The sequence below is a fragment of the Stegostoma tigrinum genome, chromosome 22 (assembly GCF_030684315.1).
Source record: "Stegostoma tigrinum isolate sSteTig4 chromosome 22, sSteTig4.hap1, whole genome shotgun sequence".
NCBI lineage: Eukaryota > Metazoa > Chordata > Chondrichthyes > Orectolobiformes > Stegostomatidae > Stegostoma > Stegostoma tigrinum.
The window spans coordinates 52,540,058-52,568,026 of NC_081375.1; the positions used below are offsets into that span (position 1 = coordinate 52,540,058).

The 27,969-nt window shown below is 46.6% G+C and overlaps 1 protein-coding gene across 3 annotated transcripts; it reads right to left on the minus strand.

Annotated features, from left to right (window-relative positions):
- Window positions 1–977: 977 nt before the first annotated feature.
- On the minus strand, window positions 978–27,969 carry LOC125463744 (E3 ubiquitin/ISG15 ligase TRIM25-like). 3 transcript variants are annotated; one of them, XM_048555381.2, is made up of 7 exons: window positions 26,829–27,963; window positions 25,044–25,139; window positions 15,099–15,332; window positions 12,241–12,412; window positions 8,721–8,810; window positions 5,918–5,993; window positions 978–4,109 (listed from the first exon to the last, which is right to left on the minus strand). In XM_048555381.2, exons 1-7 carry the CDS (start codon window positions 27,495–27,497, stop codon window positions 4,088–4,090), a joined length of 1,359 nt encoding a protein of 452 aa, XP_048411338.1. In that variant the 5' UTR covers window positions 27,498–27,963; the 3' UTR covers window positions 978–4,087. The 3 variants fall into 3 exon arrangements, with proteins under 3 accessions (XP_048411338.1, XP_048411339.1, XP_048411340.1); XM_048555382.2 differs by lacking the exon at window positions 25,044–25,139 and having other exon boundaries at window positions 26,829–27,969; XM_048555383.2 differs by lacking the exon at window positions 12,241–12,412 and having other exon boundaries at window positions 26,829–27,966.

A 27,969-nucleotide genomic window follows, 5' to 3' on the forward strand; every position in this document is an offset into this window, starting at 1 on the left:
GACTCTATAAAAGATCATACACATAGATTTTATTGATCTAAATCACCTACGTATCTGAGCTGTCAGCTTTCAGTCTAATTTGATCACAGAGAATGAATCCGTTTTTGAGTTTCTCAGACTACGTTATAAGCTGAATATCTAGTGTGTCATTTCATACAGTGTCTTCTTCATGCTTGCTCCAGTTGGATGACAGAACGTCTATGACTAACCGACAGACTGTCACTTTGCGCAAAATAAGGCAAAACTTATGAATGCAACACAGGAATTGAACAATATTTACATATTCATTCCCACGCTGGTCTTGGCCGAGAGGCAGAGGTGTTGCTGATGCAATCAAAAGTCTTAAAACGGATGGTGAGCCCAGATCTCAGTAAGACGTTCACTAATTAAATGCTCAAGTAATTTTTCAACCTCTCTATTGTCCCTCTCCCATAATCTTGTCGTCCCTGATGTACCAGAAGAGAAAATGAACTCAGCAACTCCTCATCACTTTCGTAACTGCATCTCCCATCTCCTCTCACTCTCAAAATCACCCAAAGAGTTCATTCTTCCATTTGTTACAGCCACAATCAGAGGTTGCTGCATCTACTTCCATATTTTCGTCTGGCTCTAACACAACGTATTACTTTCCTGTTCCAAATCATCTCCAGAACTTTTTTTTTCCCTTACAAATGACCACAAATACCATGGAGCTTCATTCAAAGTGTAAAGGGGTTCAGTGACAGACAAAATGGTTCCTCCCAGCTTTCAGTGATCTGATCTCAAGCTAAGATTTACTGACAGTTAAATTTTAGGCCTGTCTTTCTGCTGTGGCAGGTGAATATCCCTGAAATTGCAAGCTCAAAACCTACCTGGAGACAATAGTAGGATCAACATTTGGATTTGTGTATGGTCTAATCATTTGGTGTATAATTTCAGAATCACATTACACATGAAGGATCATATACATAGACTTTATTGATCTAAATCTCATTCATTTGTACAGGAATGTAACAGCAACTTGTTTGATGTAAACATCCATTATAACACAGCTCCTATATAATTGGAATGTAGGAAGAGAGGTTTAATTAATATGTTCAGACTGTTTAATACAACAGGAACTGTTGCAGCCTCGAGTAGCAATTCTTAGAGCTGTAGCAAATGGTAAAATATGCGATATATGCAATAGAACAACAGGAAGAGAAGACAATAAAGATTTCAAAATTAGCATTCGAGGCTCTGCGACTGCAGAAATTACCTTTCCAGTAATTGACAGGACTAGGGAAAACTTGTGAAAGGTGTGGGTCCTGTTTTTAGGCTGCGTCCATCAGGACTCTGAGCTGGGAACCGTCGACGCTGTTCCCCTCTGCCCACCCATGCCCTCTTGCTGACTTCGGTCAATGGGATATTCCCAGGAAGGGTGCTCAGTCTCTTCTGATAACTGACATCAGAATGACATGGAAAATTAGCACAATGATCCCTGCGATGGATTGACATTAGACAATGTTACAGTTGCACATAGTGAGCGTATTTTATAACGCAGGTGATGGTGGTCGCAACTGTAGGCTGAGCAGATGGTGAATGCTCCATAACATCTCCTATTGAGAAGGCAAACTCCAATAAGAGACGATCTGCCATTTAAGTGGCCATCAATAGATCAAGCTGAGGTGGGGAGGGCAGAAGTTTCACCTGCCTCTCTGAATACTGCCAGCAAGTAAGGGTCCAACAGCTCCCCACTGAAGGCAGTACGACCAGGAATGATGGTGCAGACAATGAACCTACCAGAGGCCCGGAATCAATGAGGGGCACAAGCCTTAGTTGAGTGAGGCTGGGGTCAAGAGGGAGGCATAGCTCTCAATGGGAACCACCCTCCCGATTGCTGGTCCCTGCACACATGCCAATGAGCCATCTCCCCTGGAAGCCAGCAAGCAAACACACATCATGGTTGAATACCAGTGACACAGGGACAAGGCCTGTAAGTGATCATTAGAGATCACTTAAAGGGCCTCCAATGGTATCGGGGTGGGAAAGCCATCCTGACAGTGTGATCCCAATCTCCACCCTCCAGCCCAATCAAATGGCCTCCACCTCCAACCTTGCCTCGAGGGAAGGCATTAAATTCCACCCAATGTGCGTATGGGCTCCCTCACAAGCACCCCTTTTGATTAATAGTGTAGGCTCCTCAAATAAAACAACCAGAAGAATAAACTGCATGTGGGCACTGTCACAAATCAAGGACAACACTGGGACAAACACAGAGAATGCAGGAGAAAGTCGAGAGTTTCAGAAGTTGTAAAAAAAGTCACACCAGGTTCTCTCTCGACAGATGCGGTACAGTTTCTCCAGCATTCTGTATTTGCTTCAGATTTTCAGCATCTGCAGGATTTTGCTCTTGTTTTAAGGAGAGCACTGACATGGGCGTCCGCAGACTTCATATCACTGCTGGATGTGTGTGTCACCTGCAAGGCCAGGATTTATTACTCAACCATAGCTAGGGTGGTCTAACAGAGACATAGAAGGTGATCAGAGGATTAGATAGGGTGGACAGTGAGAGCCTTTTTCCTCGGACAGTGATGGCTAGCACGAGGGGGCACAGCTTTAAATTGAGGGGTGATAGACATAGGGCAGTTGTCAGAGGTAGGTTCTTTGCTCAGACAGTAGTAAGCCTGCAATAGTGGTAGGCTTGCCAAGTTTAAGAGCATTTAAATGGTCATTGGATAAACATATAGATGATAATGGAATAGAGTAGGTTAGATGGGCTTCAGTTTGGTTTCACAGGTCAGTGCCACATCGAGGGCCAGAGAGCCTGTACTGTGCTGTAGTGTTCTATTGCTGTCCTTGAAAGCTTCTTGAAAGCAACTACGGCAGATGTAGGTCACCCAAATGATTCACAACAAAGTCTTCAGTTTACGATGAGCTTGAATGGTGGGACAGCACGGTGGCTCAGTGGTTAGCACTGCTGCCTCACAGTTCACAGGACCTGGGTTCGATTCCAGCCTCGGGTGACTGTGTGGAGTTTGCACATTCTCCCCATGTCTGCGTGGGTTTCCTCAGGGTGTTCTGGTTTCTTTGCACAGTGCAAAGATGTGCAGGTTACGCGGATTGGCCACAATGTCCAGGGCTGTTTAGGTTAGGTGTGTTAGACTTGGGAAATGTAGAGTAACAAGAACAGCGTGGGGATGTGGGTCTGGGCGGGATGTTCTTTGGAGGGTCAGTGTGGACTTGATGGGCTGAATGGACCAAGGGCAGGCTCTAATGCTACACTCATAATGTACTCTACACCACAGCTACAGGATCGTTCCTTAGTGTGAAGTTGATCAGACTGGGAACCTGTTTCTCAAAGTTGCATAGTGACCTTTATTAAAAGTGAATGGCTGTTTGTGTTGGCTGTTACCAGGTTTGGTGCGACGCCATCCATGGTGAAATAGCTGAACAGCATGTGTTGTCCAGGTACACACACGGGAAGAATGGCCATTGTGGGTTGACCTAGATGCCTTCAGAATACATGCACAAGAACACAGCTGAGAAATGAGAGTAGCTTTAACAGGTTCCAGTCTGCCTCTTGTTACTTGAGCTGCTGAGTCCTTAGAAAAATGTCTGAATCAAAGAGGCAGAGCACAACGTGGAGAGATTTTTGTCCATAGTGCACATCACTCGGTAAAAATGACAAGGTGCCACTTGCATAGAGCCCAGTCCAGTTACCATACCTACCCAGGTAGCTTTGATTCCGCCTAAGTCTGCCAGTTGGACAGTAAGGGCACAAGATGCAACTGATTCATGAGGACAAAACTGGGTGTGGGCGAGATTGGTGACCACATGCCAGGAAAGATCCTCAGCTCCCACCCCAAACCATTCCTCCTCAAGTAAAAGACACACTTTTGGGTTTTCTGCTTCGGACAGTTGTATCTAAGTCCCAGGTCAGCACAGAGGGTCCAGAGAAGGTGATACCTGCAGTAAAGTGTGCCGCAGTGACAGCTCTTTATATACACAATTGGTCAGCAATTCTCCAAAGACAGCAGCTGCTCCTGACTGTGCCAAGTCTTCGGTTAGTTACATTCTCTCTGTGCCCAATTGGACCAGGTCGGAGCATTCACTTCATCTGGTTGGATCAAAAATCTGCTTCAACGACTCTAAAAGACAGAAATATGATGGCATTTTAATTGAGCCTCAGTTTTGTTACTGTTAGGAATTATTTGAGTATTTCTGAAATAAAAACACATTTTATCATGATTTTTCAAACTGCACTCATCAGGACAATTTTGCGTTCACAAAAATAAACCAATTTTATGGGAAAAGTAACATTAATACTGTATGACAGGAGAGTGATGGCTGGTTGGTAAATAACTGATAGAGATGTTGCCTTGGAGAAAGCACCGTTTGACGATCACTGACAGTTAATTGCTGGGCTTTGTTTAAATTTTAAACCAGGCAAGGTGACTGTGTTTGGTCAAGGCATTTTCCTGAGAAATGAGCCAGCAAATGGTTCTGAGCTGTAACAGCACATGCTACAGTGTCCTGAGTTTGCCCAGAATTTAACAGACAAACGATTTAGGATTGTCAGTCGGATACTGCATGGCATACTTGTGTATGCTGAAGGCTGCATACATACTATTACACAGGACCGTGTCCTGCGCAGATAGGGAGAATGTATACACACACAGGCTCCCCCAGTTACTGCAAACAGACTGGGAGAGAGAGTTGTCCAAAAAAGACATGGAACAAATTCTATAGAAATATAGGTGAAGTCAGAAATCATTTTAAAGTGTTTTTAGAAAACTTGAGACAATTGAATTTTCTGCGCGACTGACACAATAGGTGCAGCTCAGTTAGCGATATGGTTCACTGCTAATTCCATACAAAGGATGGTCCGTGCCTCTCAGTGATCCTTCTGTCTGCCACCTGTTCTCCTTCAACTGTTCCTTTTCCTCTTCTTTGCTTTTCTTTTACTTGTTTACTTTTCTTTTACTTGTTTACTTCAGTTTTCCTTAGAGAGAGGTTTCGGACCATGCCCATGCTGCACATGGTGTGATATACTGTGATGTTGTGTGGCAGTGTGCATTGTAACATGGCATTTGCAAAACAGCTGTCTTAGATTTTTGGCTTCTGATGCAAGAAGCATGTGTCTCCTGACAGCTCCTTGCTATTCTCTCTGATGGTCTTGGATTTGCCCTCCCCTTCTCACCATTCATTGCCTTCACCATATTGTACTTTTCACACTATCCCTGAATCCCATATATTCCATCTTCCCGATCCCATCTTTTCTCTCCTCTCCCTTATCGCTTCCTCTCTATTCTTTGAAACAAAAGGTAAAGGAATAAATCAAGTCCCTTCAAAACCATCTCCATCAGACACTCCTGGGACAGGGACTGCACCGGGTCAAATCCAGAGTAAAGCTTACTCTACTGTTTTTAAGTAGAAAAGTCTCCTCAACTCTGGAGCTCAAAGGTCCCTTGATACTGTTATACTCAAAACAAAGCTCCTTCAACTCTTTTGAAATAAAAATGGTGTTCTTTCAACTCCGTCCCCATCAAACAGTCCTGGGGCAACTTAGGACAATTGTTCCCTCCCTATTCTGTCCCTACAACTTGTCAAAGGTTTCCTTTCACATCTCTCAAAACCATAGTTCCCGACCTACTATTCCCATCACCTTACAGCTGGGAAACCACTGAAGTTCAAAGGCATGAGGGGCAGGTTGCCCCAGGTCAGGTGAGGGTGTGAGGTCCATGGTTCAGGGACATAAGCAGCATGGGGACAGGACAGCCGGAGATCCATGATACTTCGCATCAAGGAGAGCATAGCTGGAGAAACAATGAACCCTACACTTTGCTGATGATACATAATTGAAGAGAGAATCATTAAGTCACATTCTAGATTTTTTTTTAATAAAGTTAACCCAGAGGAATGTGCAGTAAGAGTTAAACAGAAGTGGTATATTTACCTGCAGTGCCTCCCGGAGGAACCAGCCGGGGAGGCATTCTGTGAAGGAGCAGTGACTCCATCCAATGGCGGCTGATCTGAAAGGTAATTGTCAGTATTAGATTAGATTAGATTCCCTACAGTGTGAAAACAGGCCCTTCGGCCCAACAAGTCCACACCACCCCTTGGAGCATCGCACCCAAACCCATCCCCCTATAGCCCACACACCCTGAACACTACAGACAATTTAGCATGGCCAATTCACCTAGCCTGCACATCTTTGGACTGTGGGAGAAAACTGGAGCACCCGGAGGAAACCCACGCAGACACAGGGAGAATGTGCAAACTCCACACAGGCAGTTACCCAAGGTTGGAATCGAACCTGGGTCCCTGGCGCTGTGAGGCTGCAGTGCTAACCACTGAGCCACCGTGCCGCCTTATCTAATTTGCCAGCTGTTTTCCCACACATTTAACCTATCTAATCTATCTGTAGCCTATGTCCCTCTTCCCACCTGTCTTTTATTACTGTCTTGTAATCTAAAGCAATGCTTGGCTGCCACATTATCAAACCACAGGCCTGGGGAATCTTTGTGACAATGGCAAGTGTGTGCTGGGCACACTGGTGAGATTCTGTGTGGACAGGGGTACCCTTAGTGAACTCCGCCAAGCATCGCTTGAGTTCCCATGATTTCTGAATCGTTATGAAATTGAAACACTATTTCAAAAGATAATGGCAGAACAAAGCCAAAGTGAGATACAGGGACTCCCTGTATGGGGAGATGCACTCCTTTATTTCCATCAGTGTATGGTTGTTTTGGCTCCAGAAGGGCCATCAAAAAATATGGCTTTTCACAGAATCACTACGTTGCAGAAATAGGCCATTCAGCCCATTGAGTCCGCACCAACCTTCTGAAGTGCATCCCACCCTATAACCCCACATTTCCCATGGCTAACCAAGCCTGGACACCCCTGGATAAATTAGCATGGCCAATCCCATCCTAACCTGCACGCCTTTGGACTGTAAGAGGAAATCGGAGCACCTGGAGGAAACCCACACAGACACAGGGAGAATGTGCAAACTCCTCACAGAAGGCTCCAGGGCCTGGAACTGAACCCGTGTCCCGAACACCGTGGGGCAGCCTCAGTAATCATTGGGCTACCATGCCACCATTTCTCGATGTCTTAAAGGTTTAGTAAAGATCTCTTCATTCATACAGTAGAGACCAGGCCAATTAGAAATACAGAGTGTGGGATAGAGGTAACTTTGGCAATCCTCCATCCTTCCACCCTGAAGACAATGGGAGTAGAAGATTCCATACCCCTTGAGTAGACAGATCCATGCTGTTGTGTATCTCACGAAATCTCCTCCCACTGCCTCCAGAGAGCTGAGGGTGGCCCCAAAAGGAGTGGGTGGGGAAGGTGTGTCTCACCTTTCACCATATGGTTGCAGGATCCGTAATGAGCTAGAGCCTGCAGTATTTGGCTGTAAGGATAACTGATCTGAATGAACTAGCTAATCATTTGAAACCTTAATTTTTTCCATGCTAATGGTTAGCAGACTCACCATGCACAAGAACCATTATTAGTGAGCCGATTCATGCAATGACAATGGCTTTGGACAGCAATGGACACAATTGCAGGATGGAGCGTGCGAGGGAGGACAAACTCCTCAGAGAACAGGAGCCACCATGAAGCCAAGATGTTTAAAGAAATGGTATTTGTGCTGTGGAAAATTCTGGCTTGCTTCAAAGTTTCTCAATCCTTCAAGCACAACATTGGATGGACAATGATGGCATCTATCCTTTATCCCTCACGTACAGAAGGGTATGTATGTAGGAGATCACAAGGGGGAAATCATTTGCCGGGACTACAAATTGCCTGATATATGTGGGACTTCAGCATGAAGAAAGGTTGGATAAACTGGATTTGTTTTCACTGCAAGGTTCAGGGCAATCTGATTAAAGTTTATAAGATTGTGAAGGTGGCAAGTATGAGGCATTTTCCCAGGGTGGCGGGGTCAATTACTAGGGGGGGGGCACAGGTTTGGGGTGTGGGGGGGCAGGCACGGGTGGGAGAAGTTTAAAAGAGATGTGCGAGACATGTTTTTCACACAAAGGGTGGTGAGTGCCTGGAACATGCTGTCAGAGGAGATTGTGGAAGCAGACGCAACAGCTGGATGCAGTAAATACCTGGACGAATACATGAATAGGGAGGGAATACAGGGAAATGTAAGTGAAGGCAGTTTTAGGACGGAAGGGCAAAATATGTCAGCACAGGCTTGGAGGGCCGAAGGGCCTGTTCCTGTGCTGTATTGTTCCTTGCAACAAAAATAAAAGTTGCTGGAGAGGCTCAGCAGACCTGGCAGCATCTGTGAAGAAAATATTAGAGTTAATGTTTCGAGTCCAGTGACCCTTCCTCGTTACAGAACCCGAAACGTTAACTCTGACTTTTTCTTCAGTTGCTGCCAAACCTGTTGAGCTTTTCCAGCAATTTCTGTTCTTGTTCCTGATTTACAGCATCCGCAGTAATTTCAATTTTTAGAATGGGTGTCCACTTGGCTGGCCTCCATATAATCTCTACAGCTGCAAAAACTTATGGAATGCCCTGAAGTTGTGAAAGTCGCTACAGAAATTCAAATTCATTTCTTTTCCCCATCAGGAAACAAAAAAAACTTTCAATTCGCTGATCACAAAGCGAAATGACCAGCTTGTTAAAAGGAAAATGTTTCAGTGAGATAGCCATCTCCTGGATCTATGCAAGCAGCCAGCAGTCCTGAAGGAGGTGCACAAGGTCTCTGATTGGTTCAAACTGTAAAAAGTACTCACATTGTCTAAGCTCTTTCCGAATCTTGGCTTCTGGGGGAAGCAGAGAGGTTCGTGGAGACACATCCGATGGTCGAGCAGTTTTCTCACTGCCTGTATGTGACAAAAGAGATGGAAGATGGGGATTATTTGTGCATTGTGGATCCTTAATCCAGGGCCTGTGGCAGCTTTCTCTCTTGTACAAACCTCAATCCACAATGGTACAGAGCTGGCTCTCCCAATAATGAGGTAGTACTCAGTTCTAAAGGACAGTGGGTGAGCTAAGGTCTCACCTGCCCTCTCCAATGCAGATAAAAGATACTGGTGAGACCGTGTAGGCGCTACAACAATGGCCGAATGGACACCATGCACCAATCGCTGGATAGGAATGTTACCTCCCACTGGGGGAGCACTTCATCGTGAAAGTCATTGAGTTTCTGAACTTCGGCTAAGCGTTCTCCAAGACAGACTTCAGGATACACAACAACACAAAGTCACAGAGCAGAGACTGATAGTCAAGTTCCGTGCTCATGAAGACATCCTCAGTTTAGATCTTGGGCTGATGTTACAAAACAGGTGACCCCACCTCACTATTCTGTACCTGTAAGCCCTCCCTCGCTATCCTGTTTTGACACCATCACCTGGATAAATTGTTGTGATCTCACTACCTTAATTATTTTGTACAGTTTTGGATTATTTATCCCCTTAGGTAGAACCTCAGCATGTGATTCTTATACCCATCATGTTATTCCAGTCATTTAGCTTGTCTCCAGCATCACACATTTTTATATTTTTTGTAATTATCTCTCTGCCTCGGTTAATCAAATCGTAGGTCATCCCTTCACTTGTTATTCAGCTGTTGATACTTTACTCACACCATCTGACACTTTTGATCACCAGCAGAGACTTATTATTTGGCACTCCACAACACCATTTATATGATCCTTTGATCTGTCTGCCCATAAATTCTGTGCCTGTGTGCTTCCCTCTCACTTTACCTGACGAAGAGGCGGCGCTCGGAAAGCTTATGATTTCAAATTAACCTGTTTGGATTGCAACTTGGTGCTGTGCAATTTCTGACTTTGTCCCACACCATCACAGCACCGGCACCTCCACATCACAGATAAAATGGTACATAAACGTCTGCAGGAGCAGGAATGTCCTCTTGATGCCCTGGTCAATGTTTCTGAGGCTCACCAGAAAAATTGTCAAGGATAACACTCTGTAGCATCCTGCCCTAGATTCTTCAGGAATTAAAATTTGAGGCACTGCTATAGGCAAGTGGAAAAATTTTGGGACAATAAAAAGATTGAGATTTTTTTTAAAACTGTCTTTGAAGTCTCTTATGTTCTGTGTCAACAAGGGGCACTGTATTTTCTTTTCTTATTCATTCAAAGGGTGTAGCTGGCTAGGCCAGCATTTATTGTCCATCCCTAATTACCCTGACGGCAGTTAAGAGTCAACCACATTGCTGTGGGTCTGGAGTCGCATGTAGGCCAGACCAGGTAAGGATGGCAGATTCCTTCCTTAAAGGGACATTAGTGACCCAGTTGGGCTTTTCCCAACAATCAACAATGGATTGATCATCATCATTAGACTCTTAATCCTTTCTTTTTAAGTTGAATTCAAATTGCACCATCTGCCTTTGAACCCAGGTCACTGGAATATTCCTGGGTCTCTGGATTAATAGTCCAGTGATAATACTACGCGGCTATCACCAGTCCCATGACAATCTTAGAACGAAGTTTTTGCTCACCCATTGCTGTGGGACAGTATTTCCCACAAGGCTGGTCGTGTCAGGTGGGGCAGTGGTGGAAGCTAGGGCAGGTGGAAATAGCATACCATGTGATGACACCCCAGAATGTACCAATCAAAGATGACAGTCCTACTACTTCCTGTTTGACGCCAACACCGGATGGTGACTCACCTTCCTCACAGAACGCGTGTGCCCCCACCATCCACCATATTGGATACGCCAGCAGCCATTTTGCATCTGTAAATCAAGCCTAGTTTCATTGAATTTCTAGACCTACATTTTACAAGTATTTAATTGGCTGTGACGTCCTCTGTAACATTCCAAAAGCCGCGAAAGGTAATGTATGAGTACAACTAGGCTCTGAGATAGTAGGAACTGCAGATGCTGGAGAATCTGAGATAACAAGGTGTAGAGCTGGATGAACACAGCAGGCCAAGCAGCATCAGAGGAGCAGGAAGGCTGGCGTTTCAGGCCTAGACCCTTCTTCAGAAAAAATAAACATTTGTTCTGAAGAAGGGTCTCAGTCCGAAGCATCAGCTTTCTTGCTGCTCTGGTGCTGCTTGGCCTGCTGTGTTCATCCAGCTCTACACCTCGTTCACACAAGTAAGCTCTGTTTGTCCATCTGTTTTGTTTCTCACTGCAACTTTAGATGAAAAAGAAACAAAGGGAAGGAGAACATACATTTCTTTCTCCATTTAAATGTGTCCCAGGAATCATCATGTGACTGAAGAAAGAGGATAAAAGTCAAGACAGCTGTCCCCTCCAACTCTTAATGGATTGATTTATGAGGAAATGCTGAAACAACCTGGACACTCCATCCTTGAAAGGGGGTAACATGGAGCAGAGTCCATGAAGTGTAGAAGGCTGTAAATAGGATTGATAGGGTTAATTAAGGGCACACCGGAGTACTGGAGCAAAGGAGAAATTGCCAGAAACTGCTAACTTAGAATTATTGCTGAGGAAAACCCACAAACAAGATCTGAATGGTTTCAAAACAGGCAGAAGATGGGGTTTTTTTTATTCATTAATGGGATGTTGATGTTGCTGGCTAGACAGCATTTATTGCCCATCCCTAATTGCCCAGACGACAGTTCAGAGTCAGCATCATTGCTGTAGATCTGGAGTTACGTGTAGGTTTCCTTCCCTAAAGGGCATTAGTGAACCAGATGCTTTTATCCCCCTAACAATTGACAATGGATTCACGGTCATCATTAGGCTCTTAATTCCAGATTTATTGTTATTGAATTCGAATTCCACCATCTGCCGTGGTGGGATTCAACTGCGGTTGGTACATTTTGGGGATGTGATCACATGACCTGCACCACTGTACCATTGCCTTGTGGCCAATGTTGTCCAACAGCAATGGGTGAACAGAAAATTTGTTACAGTCAATCCTGGCCAGAAATTCCTCACTCAAAAGAAAGTAGCGACATCAAACTATAACATCCCAGAATAATCTCCCAGCCCAGACTCAGTTGGTTCAAAGACGAATTTCCCAGTTTGGTTTTACCTCAATGGGCTTTAGTTACTAAAAGAGTGTTTCATCCATTCCAAAAATTACATGGTCTTGCAGGGTTGTGTATTGTATGATAAATAAGGGGCAGATTGGTTGCTATCGTTCAGTGTATGTCATTTTTGGCTCCTCAGTGCCAACCTACTGAATGAAACGCCCCCATTTCACCAGCATTTCGTGATCTGACAGCATGGAGGAAGTGGGGGGGGAGGTGGGGAGATTCAAACCCTCCAAATGTGGTCCCTTTAAACGGACCTGTTCTGGGGTTCACTGACCTCTGACCTCTGTGCTCTTCAGTTTGCGTTTCATAGCTCGATGTAGACAGTCCTTCACCTGGACAGAAAGTTCTGTGGCAGCTTCGCTGGCACGTGCCAGTTTGAAACGGAGGTCAGACTTTAACTTCGGGACGTCAGAGACCTGAGAGGAGGAGCTGAAACAAAGGGACTCCTGAAAGGAAACACAGAACTGCAAGAATGAAGAACTTGCATTCATATGGCACCTTTCATGCCCACAGAACATCCTAAAAGTCAATGAAGGCAAGCCAATTTGTGCCCAGCAACCCAACAGACAGGAATATGAAAATAACCCAGTAATTGATTTGTGATAGTGTTGAAGGGATAAATGTTGGCCAGGACATCAGAAAGAATTCCTCTACTCTTAAATTATTTAATTGGTTTTATTGGTTCACAGCACATCAGGTTCACTGGTTTGACCAGCATTTATCACCTGTCCCTAATTATTTTGTTCCCCCCATATAATCCCTATATTGTAGAAACAGGCCCTTTGGGCCAACGAGTCCACAACAACCCACCCTCCTGTAACCCACCATAAGCTCCACATCCCTGAACACTACGGGCAATTTCCCATGGCCAATCCACCTAGCCTGCACATGAAAGGAAACCCACGCAGACGTGGGGAGAATGTGCAAACCCCACACGGGCAGTTGCCCGATGTGGGGGGGGATCGAAACCGGGTCCCTGGCGCTGTGAAGCAACAGTGCTAACTACTGAGCCACCGTGCCGCCTTTACATATCCAGGAGAACATGGTGCAGAGCTACCTCATTGTCAACCACTGTAGTCCACCCACTGTAGGTTGACCCACAATGCCCTAAGGAAGGGAATTCCAGGATTTTGACCCCGTGACAGTGAAGGATCGGTGTTATATTTCCAAGTGGTGTGTGGTTTGGAGGGGAACTTGGAGGGGATGGTGTTCCTATGCATAAAACGAGCTTGTGGCAACGGTTCGTTGGTTTAGGTGCATGATTCTCACTTTTGGGATTCCACATGTTAGATAAGTGAGAGGTCCTGGGTTCAAATCTCAGATGGGCCCAGATTGTTTATCTTTGGGGCAGCACGGTGGCTCAGTGGTTGGCACTGCTACCTCACAGCATCAGGGGCCTGGGTTTGATTCCACTCTCGGGCGACTGTCTGTGTGGAGTTTGCAGGTTCTCCCCGTGTCTGCGTGGGTTTCCTCCGGGTGCTCCGGTTTCCTCCCACAGTCCAAAGATGTTAAGGGCAGGTAGATTGGCCGTGGGGAATTGCCCGTAGAGTTCAGGGATGTGTAGATTAGGTGGGTTATAATGGGTTGGGTCTGAGTGGGATGCTCTGATGTTCAGTGTGGACTTGTTGGGCTGAAGGGCCTGTTTCCACACTGTAGGGATTCGATGATTCATCTTCTAGATAGGCCAAAGGGCAAAGTTACGATGTTGTATGAGCCTATGACTCTATTTGACAGTATAAACTGCTCCTACCTGCGTGTCTGTGGATGTGGTGCCTATCAAGTGGGCCATCTAGTTTGAGGGGTGTCAAGCTTCTTGAGTGCCTTTGGAGCTGCACTCATACAGGCAAGAAGGGAGTATTCCGTCACACTCCTGACTTACAGTCACAGAATCATACAGCACGGATGCAGACACTTCGTTCCAACCTGTCCCAGCCAAACATCATCCCAAACTAAACTAGTCCCACCTGCCTGGCCCTGGGCCATATCCCTCCAAACCTGATGGTGAATAGACTTTGGAGATGAGTTACCCACTGCAAAGTAATGCAGGGAGATGGGCCTTTAGTTTAACATGCCAATTGAAGGACACTATCAACAACGTTCTTAGTGCTGTAATGGAACGACAGGAAGGATTTATGCATTAAAGCCTGAGTTGTGAAATTTATAACACCCAACCTTCTGACTAAGAATTGGCTGAGTTACTCATTGCATACAGGCCGCTAAATGTCTTACAGGGTTGGACAGTGTGTTCACCACAAGGATCTTGGATCTGGGGTCAAATCAGCAACAAATAATAGTCTCTCTCTGCTGCCTCGACATGGGGTAGGGGGCCTCAGCAAAGTTCCCAGCAGTCATTGTCGCACACCATAAAACCAAGATTAATGGTACAGGACCAAGGTACTAATCCCAGGACCAACACTCGGGCGGCTGGTAAGGAAAATGAAGACACTAACATAGAAATAGCGGCAGAGTACACCACAGTGTCACAGAGTCATACAGCACAGCAACTGACCCTTCGGTCTGATCAGTCTGTGCTGACCATAATCTCAAACTAAACTAGTCGCATCTGCCTGGTCTTGGCCCATATCGCTCCAAATATTTCCTATTCATGAAAGAATCCAAATGTCTTTTAAACATTGCAACTGTACCCACATCTGCCACTTCCTCCGAAGTTCAGTCCACACACAAACCGTGTAAAAAAGTTGCTCTCATACCCTTTGCAAATCTTTCTCTCGCCTGATAAAATCTTGAGAGGCATGGATAAGATGAACAGTGAAGGTCTTTTCCATAGTGTATGGAAACTAGAGGCTGCCAGCGAAGTTGGTGGAAGCAGGGGCGTTAGTAACATTTCAGGCATATCTTGATAAACACATGAATGGCAGGCAAACAGGGGGATAGAAACTGCACATGGGCATTAAGTAATGGTTCTAAATAAGGGCTAGGAATTGGCTCAGGCTTGGTGGGCCGAAGGGCCTGTTCCTGTGCTGTATTGAATATTATCACACCAGCAGCACATCTCGTTGGGATTTAGATGAGAGTATGGTATTGCTGATAGCATTGTTAAAATGTAATGCTAATAAACTAAGTGTGTGACCATTGGGTTGTACATTGGTGAATGGTGATGAATGATTTTACCTGCACAAATTTGAAATTGTCGCTCTTATTGGCTAGAATCTCCAGCTGCAGTTTCTTTTCGCGCAGCTCCCTACATCTCTGCTCCAGCTGAGTCCTGATGCAGTTCCCCTGGTTCAGGACAGTTTGCTGTTCCCGCCCAATTAAACCAATCACCACTTTCAGCGCCTCCTCAATCGCTTCCGTCATCGCAGAAAATTTGTTGGTGATTTCCAATTCCACCTGTTGTGTCGTTCTCTGCAGTGAGATCAGAAAGAGCTTTAAACCAACTCCACGCCCAGTGCACCAAGCAGCACATCCTTCAGTCACCCAGTCTCACCCAGCGACAGCCATTCCACACTCCTTGTGCCACCTGCTCCCAACTCTCAACTTAAGAAAAGAAGGCTGAGTACAGGACTTTTAAAAAGATGTTAAGGCTTCAACAGTGCAAAGACCACAGCAAAGATCAACTCGCACGAACACAGATACTGGGAGACACCCATGCAACCAGCAACACACACACGGCCAACACAGACCTGGTTACGCACACAGCCATCAGAGATAGGGGAACACACACACAACCAGCAAAGACCCAGGAACACACATATAACCAACAAAGACTCAGGAACACACACATGACTAGCACAGACCCAGGAACACACACACAACCAGCACATACCCAGGAATACGTATAACCAGCAAAGACCCAGAAACACACACATGACCAGCAAAGACCCAGAAACACACACATGACCGGCACAGACCCAGGAACACACACGCAACCAGCACATACCCAGGAATACGTATAACCAGCACAGACTCAGGTAATAACTCTATACAGACCTGGGACCCCATTCATAACTAACACGGACCTGGGAACGGACACATAACCCAATACAGACACAGGAAAACATATGTGGCTAGGAACATGCAACCAGGAACACAAATGACAATTTTTAATCATCATTATGCACAATGTCTGGAGAACACAGGGTCAGACAGGCCCTTCCTTCTCACTCCCGTTCAATAGAAATTCAAGTACAACACCTCAAAACCAAGTTGGAGTACAACGGTATCATTGTCATTGAGGCATCTGAAATGTTACAAGGGCTGACCATTTAATTAAAACAAAGTTGCTGGAAAAGCTCAGCAGGTCTGGCAGCAGCTGTGGAGGAGTTAACGTTTCAGGTCCAGTGAGCCTTCTTCAGAACAGCATCCGCAGTTCTTTTGCTTTTTATTTACCATTTAATTAAGATGTACCAATGAGCTATAAATACAATCAGGTGTAATCTTATAGGGCCTGCATGATGTGGGCAAAGGTTTGAAATGTGGCAGAATCCCATGGGAAGTCTACCAAAGCCTGGCAACTTGCTGCGTTCTTTTAGTAAGGCCTAGAGTTGAGGCCTTATTTCTGCCTGGCAACGGCGAGCTGCCTGTTCAGGGGGATAATTACTTGGTGGTGACCGTATAAAACTGCACACCTCACCTCAGTCGTACACAACTTCCTACCCGCCCATGGTCACCGAGCAAGCCAGAGGCTGAGAATTCTCAAAGTGAAAGCCCATGCACCTTCCCGACACATTCAGCTTGCTGCTCCTTTTAAGGGGCTCTGTGTTGGACATCAGGCACGAGTCTCTCCTGATGCACTCCATGGGCACTGGCCACGCCATATACCACATCTATACCCATTGGTGTGTGCCAGCCTTTATAAAGGGGCAGTGCAGTAACTCAGTGGTTAGCGCTGCTCCCACACAGCACCAGGAATCTGGGTTCAATTATACCCACGAGCACTGTCTGTGTGGAGATTGTGTGCTCTCCTCATGTCCATGTGGGTTTCCTCCGGGTGCTCCGGTTTCCTCCCAGAGTCCAAAGATGTGCAGATTAGTGTGGATTGGCCATGGGAAATTGCCCATAGTGTGCAGGGATGTGCAGGCTGGATAGGTTAGCATGGGAAACACAGGGTTACAGGGATAGGGTAGGGGCATGGGGTGCATTTCAGAGGAGTCAGTGTGCACTCAAAGGGCCGAATGGCAGTATCCATACTGTAGAGGCTCTGTGATTCTAACCCTCATGGCATATCTCCAATGTAGGGGGCACTTCAATGCGGTACCTCAGGGTGTAAGGACACTTTGCAAAGCTGCAGCAAGAATACTGTGAGCTAAGAAACACACTCTCAGTTCCTGGGCTGAACAAGGCCTCATCTCCAGGCTCCGCACTCACTGTCTCAGCACTCCCACACCCACTTTGTCTTTCTCTTTATTCATTAACGGGATGTGGGCATCGCTGACTCGGCAGCATTTATTGCCCATCCCTAATTGCCCAGAGGGCAGTTCAGAGTCAACCACATTGCTGTGAGTCTGGAGTCACATGTAGGTCAGACCAGGTAAGGATGGCAGTTTCCTTCCCTCAAGGACATTAGTGAAGCAGATGAGTTTTTCCTGACAATTGGTTCATGATCATCATTAGATTTTTAACGCCAGATACTTTATTGAATTCAAATTCTACAATCTGCCATGGCGGGATTCGAAATGGGTCCCCAGAATGTTATCTGCGTCTCTGGATTAACAGTCCAGTGGTAATACCATTAGTCATCGCCTCTCCGATGAGCCTACCTGAATGCTCACAACTTCTATGCCTTGGCTTCCTGCACCTTGCAGGCTCACTGTAGACATAATGCCATCATTTGTCAGTGGTCTTCAGTCAACTGAAAGGGGTTGTCTTCAGTCAAGAGGCCCTGGCAGAGTAAGAGAAGGACAGTCTCCAATGCCAGTCCAGGAGCTCAGTTACAGTCATACAGCCTCTCAGGGTGGTCAGTCACATTCTTCTGCACACGGTAATGTCAGGAAGCCCACTGTCCAGCTTGACTCTTTCTGCCCTACTGGGGTTCGTTTTCCACTGGAATGGGAAAGGTCTGAAGAAAGATGAAAAGGAGGTGGCACAGCCCTTATCTTTGGAGCAGGTGGGGAGCTGTCCCAAACGACATCGCAAAGGGCACACAGGGTTGGCGGTGTTAGGGGTTGGGGCAGGTGAGATTGAGTGAAGAAGGTGCTGCAGGCATTGGTGAGACTGGCGGAGCTTTGGTGGGGTGAGTTCTGCATCAAAGACAGCCTGAGTGCAAGCTCTGGGAGAGAAGATGTGGCACTTAGGTGGGGAAGGTCATTGACCTTCTTCTTGGGCAAACATCCAGAATACACTGACCCCGGTGGCAGCTTCGGGCCAGAGATGGCATGGTGAGGTCTTGTGACCTCCACTCTGGACGAAGAGCAAGTCCTGCCTATGTCCAGCATCCAGCAGAAGCTCCAGGTCCCTGGCAGACTTTCCCTGTCTGCCATGTCTTGGCGAAAGGTCAGGAACTGTGCAGGGCATCTCTGCTGACAATGCTCATCTCAGAGCACAACACTATTTTAAACATGGCACAGGCTCCCAGGGACGCCTGTCTACTCCTGGAGACACTAGCAGTAGTGAGTTGTTCTGGGAACATTAAGGAATTGAGTAAGTGAAGCATCATTGGGTTGGGGTAGGTAGTTATTGTGGCTGGTCTAGTAAGATGCAGGTTGATAAGAGGACGCTGGTCAGGCCACTTTTGGAATACTGCATTCAATTCAGGTCTCCCTGCTATAGGAAGGATATTGTGAAACTTGAAAGGGTTCAGAAGAGATTTACAAGGATGTTGCCAGGGTTGGAATGTTTGAGCTACAGGGAGAGGCTGAATAGTCCGGGGCTATTTCCCCTGGAGAGTCAGAGGCTGAGGGTTTATAAAGAACATGAGGAACATGGATAGGGTGAATACCATAAGCCTTTATCCCAGGGTGGGGGGGGGGGGGGGGTGTAAAGCTAGAGAGTATAGGTTTAAGGTTAGAGGGAAAAGGTTTAAAAGGGGCCTAAGGGGCAACTTTTTCACACAGAGGGTGGTGTGTGTGGAATGAGCTGCCAGAGGAGGTGGTGGAAGCAGGTACAGTTACAGCATTTAAAAGGCACCTGGATGGGTAGGTGAATAGGAAGGGATAGGGGCCAATTGCTGGCAAATGTGACTAGATTAATTTAGGATATCTGGTCGGTATGGAAAGGTTGGACTGAAGGCCCTGTTCCCGTGCTGTGTATCTCCATGACTATGTAGTGTGAAAGCTCACTAATCCACCAAAACTGACCCTTTCCCAAAAATACTTGAGACTCAGGTCAATGTGTGACTGGAAGACAAAAGGGTGATTTCAGAAGATGTGGATTGGGAAAAACTGGGATTTTCATATCCTGTCCATATAGCAATAGGTGGAGGCCATTCAGCTTCAAGATCTGTACCATCATTCAATTCAATGATCTGTACCTTTAACTCCATTCACATTCCTTAGCTCCCTATTGCTTAGTAACCTCATCTAACTAAACTGTACCAATCTCTCTGTCAAAAGTTCCAATTAACCCTTAGCATTCATGGGAAAGCAATACATATTTCCACCACCTTCAGCCTGAAAAGGGCTTTTTGACTTTGCCTTGATAAGTTAGTTTGGCAGGGTCACAGAGATCACATATTAGCGACTGGAATTTACAGCTTGTCACAACCAAACAGGACAATCGAACAATTCTAAATGGGAACCACATGGAGGAGCAGGAGCCAGGACCGGAAAACTGCAACACTTTGAGACACTGAGGAGTTTATATGTGCTCATCCCATGTATTTCCCATGTAGGGGACTTCTGCCGCCTTCCAAAGATACACAAAGCCAACACACCTGGACATCCCATCATATCAGGCAATGGGACCCTGTGTGAGAAACTCTCCGACTATGTCCAAAGGCAGCTTAAAGCCCACAGATTTCTTACAGAAACTCAGCACCCATGGACCAGTCAAACCAGGAACTTTCCTCATCACATTGGACATTTTGGCACTTACCCCACGACGATGGTATCGCTGCAACAATACTCAATACCAACTACTGTCAATTTCTAAACACCATCCTGCAACTCATGTCCTTCATCCTCAACAACATCTTCACCTTTGACAACCAGTTCTTCATCCACGCACACAGAACAGCCATGGGAGCCAGATTCGCACCCAATATGTCAACATTTTCATGTACAAGTTCAAACAAGACAGGACCAACACTACACACCACAGGCAGTGATGACATTTTCTATCTTTGGACTCATGGCGATGAATCACTGAAATGACTGCATAGTGATATCAAAAAGTTTCACCCCACCATCAGATTTACCATGGACTACTTTGCAGAATCAGTCTCATTTTTGGGCACATGCATCTCCATCGGGGGCAAAACCTCCGTACCTCAGTCTACCACAAGCCTATGGATAACCTCACAATACTGCACTTCTCCAGCTTCCACCCTAAACACATTAAAACAGCCATCGCCTACGGACAAGCCCTACCCATACAGAGAAGCTGTTCTGATGAGGATGAACCAGACAGACACCTGAAGGTGTTGAAGGACACCCTCATAGGAATGGGATACAATGCTCAACTCAACAATTGCCAGTCCCAACAAGCCATAGTGAAGAACCATAATAACCTCCTCAGAAGACAGACACGGGATACGACCGATAGAGTACCCTTCATTGTCCAGTACTTCCTGGGAGCGGAGAAACTACACCATGCTCTTCATAGACTTCAACACATCATCAATGACAATGAGCACCTCACCAAGATCTTCCCCATGCCTCCACTTCTCACCTTCAAACAACTGCCAAACCTTAAACAGGCCATTGTTTACAGCAAAATACCCAACATCGACCATAACACCACACAACACTGTATTGGTAAACTCTGCAAGACATATCAGATCATCAACTTGGACACTACCTTCACACATGGGAATACCACCCACCATGTACACGGCACATACTCGTGTGACCGGCCATTGTTGTCTCTCTCATACACTGCAGGCAAGGATGCCCCAGGGCATGGTATATTGGCGAGACCACACAGATGCTGCGACAACGGATGAATGGACACCGCACAACAATCTCCAGACAGGGATGTTCCCTCCCAGGGGACGAACACTTCAGCCTCAAGGACATATGGCCTCAGATCTTCAGGTAAGCGTCCTCCAAGGCGCACTTTGGGATACACAACAACACAGAGTCACTGAACAGAAGCTGAAAGCCAAGATTGGTCCCCATGAGGGCAGCCTCATCCGGAATCTCGGGTTCATGTCACACTACAGGACAGACACACACAGACACGCACTCTCCCACGCACTCTCTCTCACACACACACACACACACACACACACACACACACACACACACACACACACACACACACACAGTCTCTCGCCCCTACACACTCACGCACACGGACATGCACACACGCACAGACACATGCACACGCACGCACACATACATGCACACGCATGCACACAAACACACACACACACACACATATATGAATCTATGGGGTGAATTTGTATTTGCAGATTTATTATATTTTGTTCAAAAATCTCCACATTTTATAGACAGTCAGTCAATATGTCATTTTATAAATTCCTCCTTTAGAAATAAAACCAATCTGACTCTAAACTAAAACACAAGCAGATTGTAAACAAGGTCTCACACCTATCATGCATTGTCTGACCTAAAATGTCACCTCTTCTTAACACCGATAAAACCTTTAGATCTCTCAGGGAATTTGGGGATTTACATATACTTATTAATCAATTAAAACTAATCTAACTGATTAAAGATTTAACAGCATCTTAGTCCATCCTCATCAATGGTGTGAACCTTTGATTTTTTTAAAACATGGAACAGGACAGCACAGTGCAGGCCCTTCGGCCCACGATATTGTGCAAAACGTTTACCCTAAACCTAAGGTATATCTCTACTCCACCCCTACCTTGTACTATCATCCATGTTCCTATCTAATAGCCACTTAAATGCCCCTAATGAGGCCGACTCCACTACCCTCTCCGGCAATGCATTCCACTCTCTGAGTAAAGAACCTACCTCTGAGTAAAGAACCGTCTCCCTATATCTACCTCCACTCACTTTAAAACTATGCCCCCTTGTAATAGCTACCTCCACTCAAGGAAAAAGTCTCTGGCTATCCACTCTATCTATACCTCTGATCATTTTCTACACCTCTATCAAGTCATCTCTCATCCTTCATCATTCTAAATAGAAAAGCCCTAGTCTCTCAACCTTTCCTTGTAAGACCTTCCCTCCATTCCAGGCAACATCCTGGTAAATCTCCTCTGCACCTTTTCCAATGCTTCCACATCTTTCCTGTAATGAGGCGACCAGAACTGGACACAATACTCCAGATAAGGACCTCTCCTATCTCTTTAGGCTCCATGCACAAATTCCTTTTACGATCCTTGATCGGCCCTACACTTATTCTGGTCATTCTCTTATTCCTCACGTACGTGTAAAAAGCCTTGGAGTTTTCCTTGATCCTGTCCACCAAGGTTTTCTCATGTCCCCTTATAGCTCTCCTAAGCCCTTTCTTCAGCTCGTTCCTGGGTAACTTGGATCCCTCTGGAGCCTTTTCTGTTCCTTGTTTCCTAAACCTTACATGAGCCTCCTTCTTCCTCTTAACTAATCATTCGATCTCTCTCGAGAACCAAGGCTCCCTCACTAGACTGCATCTTCCCTGTCTGCTAGGGACAAACATATTGAGCACACGCAGTATGCATTTCTTAAATAGTCTCCACATTTCAACAGTGCTCTTCCCTGACAGCATAGGACATTGAGCATAGAACATTACAGCACAGTACAGACCCTTCGGTCCTCAATGTTGTGCCGACCTGTCATACCGATCTCAAGCCCATCTAACCTACACCATTCCATGTACGTCCATATGCTTATCCAATGACGACTTAAATGTACCTAAAGTTGGCGAATCTACTACCGTTGCAGGCAAAGCGTTCCATTCCCTTATTACTCTCTGAGTAAAGAAACTACCTCTGACATCTGTCCTATATCTTTCACCCCTCAATTTAAAGCTATGCCCCCTCGTGCTCGCCGTCACCATCCTAGGAAAAAGGCTCTCCCTATCCACCCTATCTAACCCTCTGATTATTTTATATGTTTCAATTAAGCATCTGTTCCCAATTTATGTTACCCAGTTCTTGCCTAACAGAATTGCAATTACCCTTCCCCCAGTTATAAACCTTGCCCTGCTGTGCTTCCCAGCCTTTTGCATGACTATTGTAAAAGTAGCAGAGTTATGATCGCTACCGCCAATATGCTCTCCTACCGACAGGTCTAACACTTGGCCTGGTTCATTGCCAAGCATCAAATCCAAAGTGGTGTCTCATTGTGTTGGTCTATCTACATACTGTGTCAGGAATCCTTCCCGAACGCACTGGACAAAATCCGCTCCAGCTAAACTATTACAGCTAAAATATTTACGACCAATATTTGGAACGTTGAAGTCACCCATGACTACAACCCTGTGACTTCTGCACCTTTCCGGTATGTGCCTTCCAATCCACTCCTCTACTTCTCTGCAACCATTAGGGGATCTGTAAAAAAAACCCCAACAAAGTGATTGCTCCTTTCTTGTTCCTGACCTCAACCCAACTGACTCTGTAGACATATCATTCTTAAACTGCCTTTCAGTAGCTGCTATACTAGCCCTGACTAGCAATGCCACTCCCCCGCCTCTTTTACCACCCTCCCTATTTCTTTTAAAGCATCTAAATCCCGGAACTACCAACAACCTTCCTGTCCCTGAGTTACCCAAGTTTCTGTAATGGCCGCAACATTGTAGTTCCAAGTACTGACCCATGCTCTAAGTTCATCCGCCTTATTTCTGGTACTTCTAGCATTGAAGTATACACATCTCAAACCATCTCAGTGTCTGCAATTATGCTCCATCAACCGCATTTCTTTATTACCAACCCCACTCCCTGTTGTGTCTGTTGGAAGGCTGAATACCTCATCCTCTGAATTAGAAATCCCATTCGCACCCTCTGCCAATCTCGTTTAAACCATCCCGTACAGCTCGAGCAAACCTCCCTTCCAGGATATTTGTGCCCTTCCAGTTCAGGTGCAACCCATCCTTACTGTACATGTCCCACCTTCCCCAGAATGTGCTCCAATTACCCACATAATGGAAGCCCTCCCTCCTACACCAGCCATGTAGCCATGTGTTTAGCTGCACTCTCTCCCTATTTCTTACCTCGTTATCACATGGCACTAGCAGTAATCCAGAGATAACTACCCTGTTTGTGCTGGACTTCAGCTTCCAACATAACTCCCTGTACTCATTTTTCACATTCGTAGTCTTTTTTCTCCCAATGCTATTGGTACCGATGTGTACCACGACTGCTGGTTGCTCATCCTCCCCATTAAGGATCTTGAAGATACGATCCGAGACATCACAGACCTGGCACCCGGGAGGCAACATACCATCGGTTTGTCTCGTTCGTGTCCACAGAGCCGCATGTCTGTGCCTCCTGCTATCGAATCCTCCACTACAATTGCTCTCCTATTCTCCCCCCCTCCCTTCTGAGCCACAGGGTCAGGCTCAGTGCTACAGGCCTGTCCACTATGGCCTTCCCCTGGTAGGTCATCCCCCCCCAATAGTATCCAAAACAGTTTTCTTATTATTGAGGGGAACGGCCGCAGGGGATCCCTGCACTGTCTGCCTATTCCCTTTCCCCTTCCTTACAGTCACCCAGCTCCCTTTATCCTGTACCTCGCGTGTGACAACCTCCGTATAACTCCTCTCTATTACCCCCTCAGCCTCCCGAGTGATCCAGAATTCATCCAGGACCAGCTCCAGTTCCCTAACGTAGTTTTTGAGGAGCTGGAGTTGGGTGCACTTCCCGCAGGTGAAGTCAGGGGGGACACCAGCATGTACTTATAAATTTTGTGTCTGGTACGACCTCTCTCACTATCACCTGAAGAAGGAGTGAGGTTCCAACAGCTTGTTTTCAAATAGACCTGCTGGACTATAACATTGTGTGGTATGATTCCTGATTTCATTGGTCAGAGCATTGAGTAATTAACTGACCGTGATTGAGTCCATGCTTTCCTGGAGGGTCCCAATCTCCAGCAGTGTGCCCTGTAGCTGTTTCTCTGTGTCAAGGTCCACGAGATAGAGCTCTTTCTGGGAATAGAGTGAGCAGATGGTGTGACAGCGCACATCGCACAAATAAACCTCACCGTTTCACTTAGCATTAGGAGAGAGGTTGCAAGCAAGGAAGCCCCGTTTCTTCGGATAATATTTTAGTAATGTTTCCCAATTCATCAAACAGAGCTAAACCTTTTATCAAAAAGCCCTGGAATATTAACTCTGTTTCTCTCTCTACAGATGCTGCCAGATTTGTTGAGTGTTTTTGCTTCACATTAAAAAAAAATTTTGACATCACAGAATCCCTACAGTGTGGAAACAGGCTCTTCAGCCCAACTCAGCTCTCAAAGCTTCCTACCCAGACCCATCCCCCACCTAAACTACCCACCACTGGACACTACAGGCAATTTCCCATGGCCAATCCACCTAACCTACACATCTTTCAGCTGTGGGAGGAAACCAGAGCACCCGGAGGAAACCCATGCCGACGCGGGGAGAATGTGCAAACTCCACACAGACAGTCGCCCGAGGGTGGGATTGAACCCAGGTCCCTGGTGCTGTGAGGCAGCAGTGCTAATCACTGAGCCGCCTTGTCTCATTTGTGTAAGCACCTAGTTTAAAATGGGTCAACGTTATGTACTTAATTGCATTCTTATAAAGCACAGAGGTCACAGTACAGTCACCACGCAGAATGAAGGCCATTCGGTCTGCTGCCTCTATTCCAGCTGTCTGAAGAGGCAGTTCACCAAGTGACGCTCCGTGACTTCACCCCAAAACCCTGCACCATCTCTCTATTATTATGAAAGTTTCCAAACTTTATTAGTGACAGAAGATGTTGTCACTGTCATTTAACAAAGCAACTTCCAATGCAGGTTTATGCCGCAATCATAAACTCAAACTCCAGGCATGTGCAGGTAAGCATGTGCTAAATTGTCCCGCAGTGCCCAGGGATGTGCAGGTTAGGGTGGATTGGCCGTGCTAAATTGTCCCATAGTGCTCAGGGATGTGCGGGTTAGGGTGGATCGGACGTGCTAAATTGTCCCGCAGTGCGGAGGGATGTGCAGGTTAGTTTGAATTGGCCGTGCTAAAATGTCCCATAGTGCCCAGGGATGTGTGGGTTAGGGTGGATTGTCCGTGTTAAATTGTCCCATAGTGCCCAGGGATGTGCGGGTTAGGGTGAATTGGCCGTGCTAAAATGTCCCATAGTGCCCAGGGATGAGCAGGTTAGGGTGGATTGTCCGTGTTAAATTGTCCCATAGTGCCCAGGGCTGTGCGGGTTAGGGTGGGATTGGCCATGCTAAATTGTCCCGTAGTGCCCAGGGATGTGCGGGTTAGGGTGAATTGGCCGTGCTAAAATGTCCCATAGTGCCCAGGGATGAGCAGGTTAGGGTGGGTTGGCCGTGCTAAATTGTCCCATAGTGCCCAGGGATGAGCAGGTTAGGGTGGGTTGGCCGTGCTAAAATGTCCCGCAGTGCCCAGGGATGTGCAGGTTAGATGGGTTAGCTATGGGCAGTGCAGGGTTACAGGGTTAGGGTCGGGGTGTGGTGGGATTGGGTGGGATGCTCTTCGGAGGGTCGGTGTGGACTTGATCGGCCTGCTTCCACACTGTGGGGATTTTATGATCAGATCTGGCTTTTTAAGATCCTAGCCCACAATGCCCGAATGTGACCCCGAAGCGGGGAGAATTCTGTTTGTGCCAACGTTCAGTGTTTTGTGGGGGGTTACCTTTCTGTGCTGTACCTCCTCCTCCAGCGTAACCACCTGGTGTGTGCGGTGCTCATTGGTCATACAGGCGCAGCAAATAAAAGCCTTGTCATTCCTGCAGAACAGCTCCAGGTGCTTCCTGTGGACTTTGCACTTTCGCTCCTTAATGTCGCGAGCCGGCTCGGTGAGGGGGTGGTCCTGGAAGGCCGGGTTATCCCGGTGCGGCTTCAGGTGATCCTCGCAGTACGACGCCAGGCACATCAGGCACGACTTAGCGGCCCGCAGCTGGGCGCCGCGGCAGAAATCACAGGGGACATCCCCGGGTCCCACCGGAGCCTGGGTCGGGCCAGCCTCAGCCCCCGACTTGAGAAATTCATCTACGATGTCGCAGAGCATGGTGTTCCTGTGGAGGGTGGGCCTGGGGATGAAGCTCTCCCTACACTGGGGGCAGCTGCAGGCCCTCATGTTGAACTGCTCATCCCAGAAACGCCCAATGCATTCCAGGCAAAAATTGTGACCACATGGAATGGTGACCGGGCTCTTGAACACATCCAAACAGATGGCACACACCAGCTTCTCCCTGGGCACCTGCACATTAATGGGCACCAGTGCCATGCTGTAATGCCCACATCGAGCAGCAATCTGAAAACTAACCTGGACTTCCCTAAAGCCTGACAGCCCTGGCAGCATTTATTACTTGGTTCCTGGATTCTCTTTCACTGTCACACGTCTGGGAGGGCAAACAAAAATCTCTTGTGGCAGGATTGAACGACCCATCTTGTTGCCAGCAGAAATGTCAATGAAGACGGTTTGCAGTTCCAGCAGATGTCGAGTAGTACTGCTAAAGATGTTTCACCTCCTGCGAAATCTAAACAGTGATTAGGTGGGCACAGACAGAAGGAGGGTCCAGGCCCGAAATGTCAGCTTTCCTGCTCCTAAGATGCTGCTTGGCTGCTGTGTTCATCCAGCTCCACACCGTGTTAGCTCAGAGACAGCACTGGTCTAAGATTTGTACAGCGCTTGCACACAGGGACAAGAGATACACTCAGACCGAGAGAGCATGGCCCAGCTGGATGTTCTTTCGCATGAATCAAGCATGCAGCTCTCTCCACACACATTATTTATTGACTCCTTGCCTGTTCAGGCACAGCAGGAAGTCAGG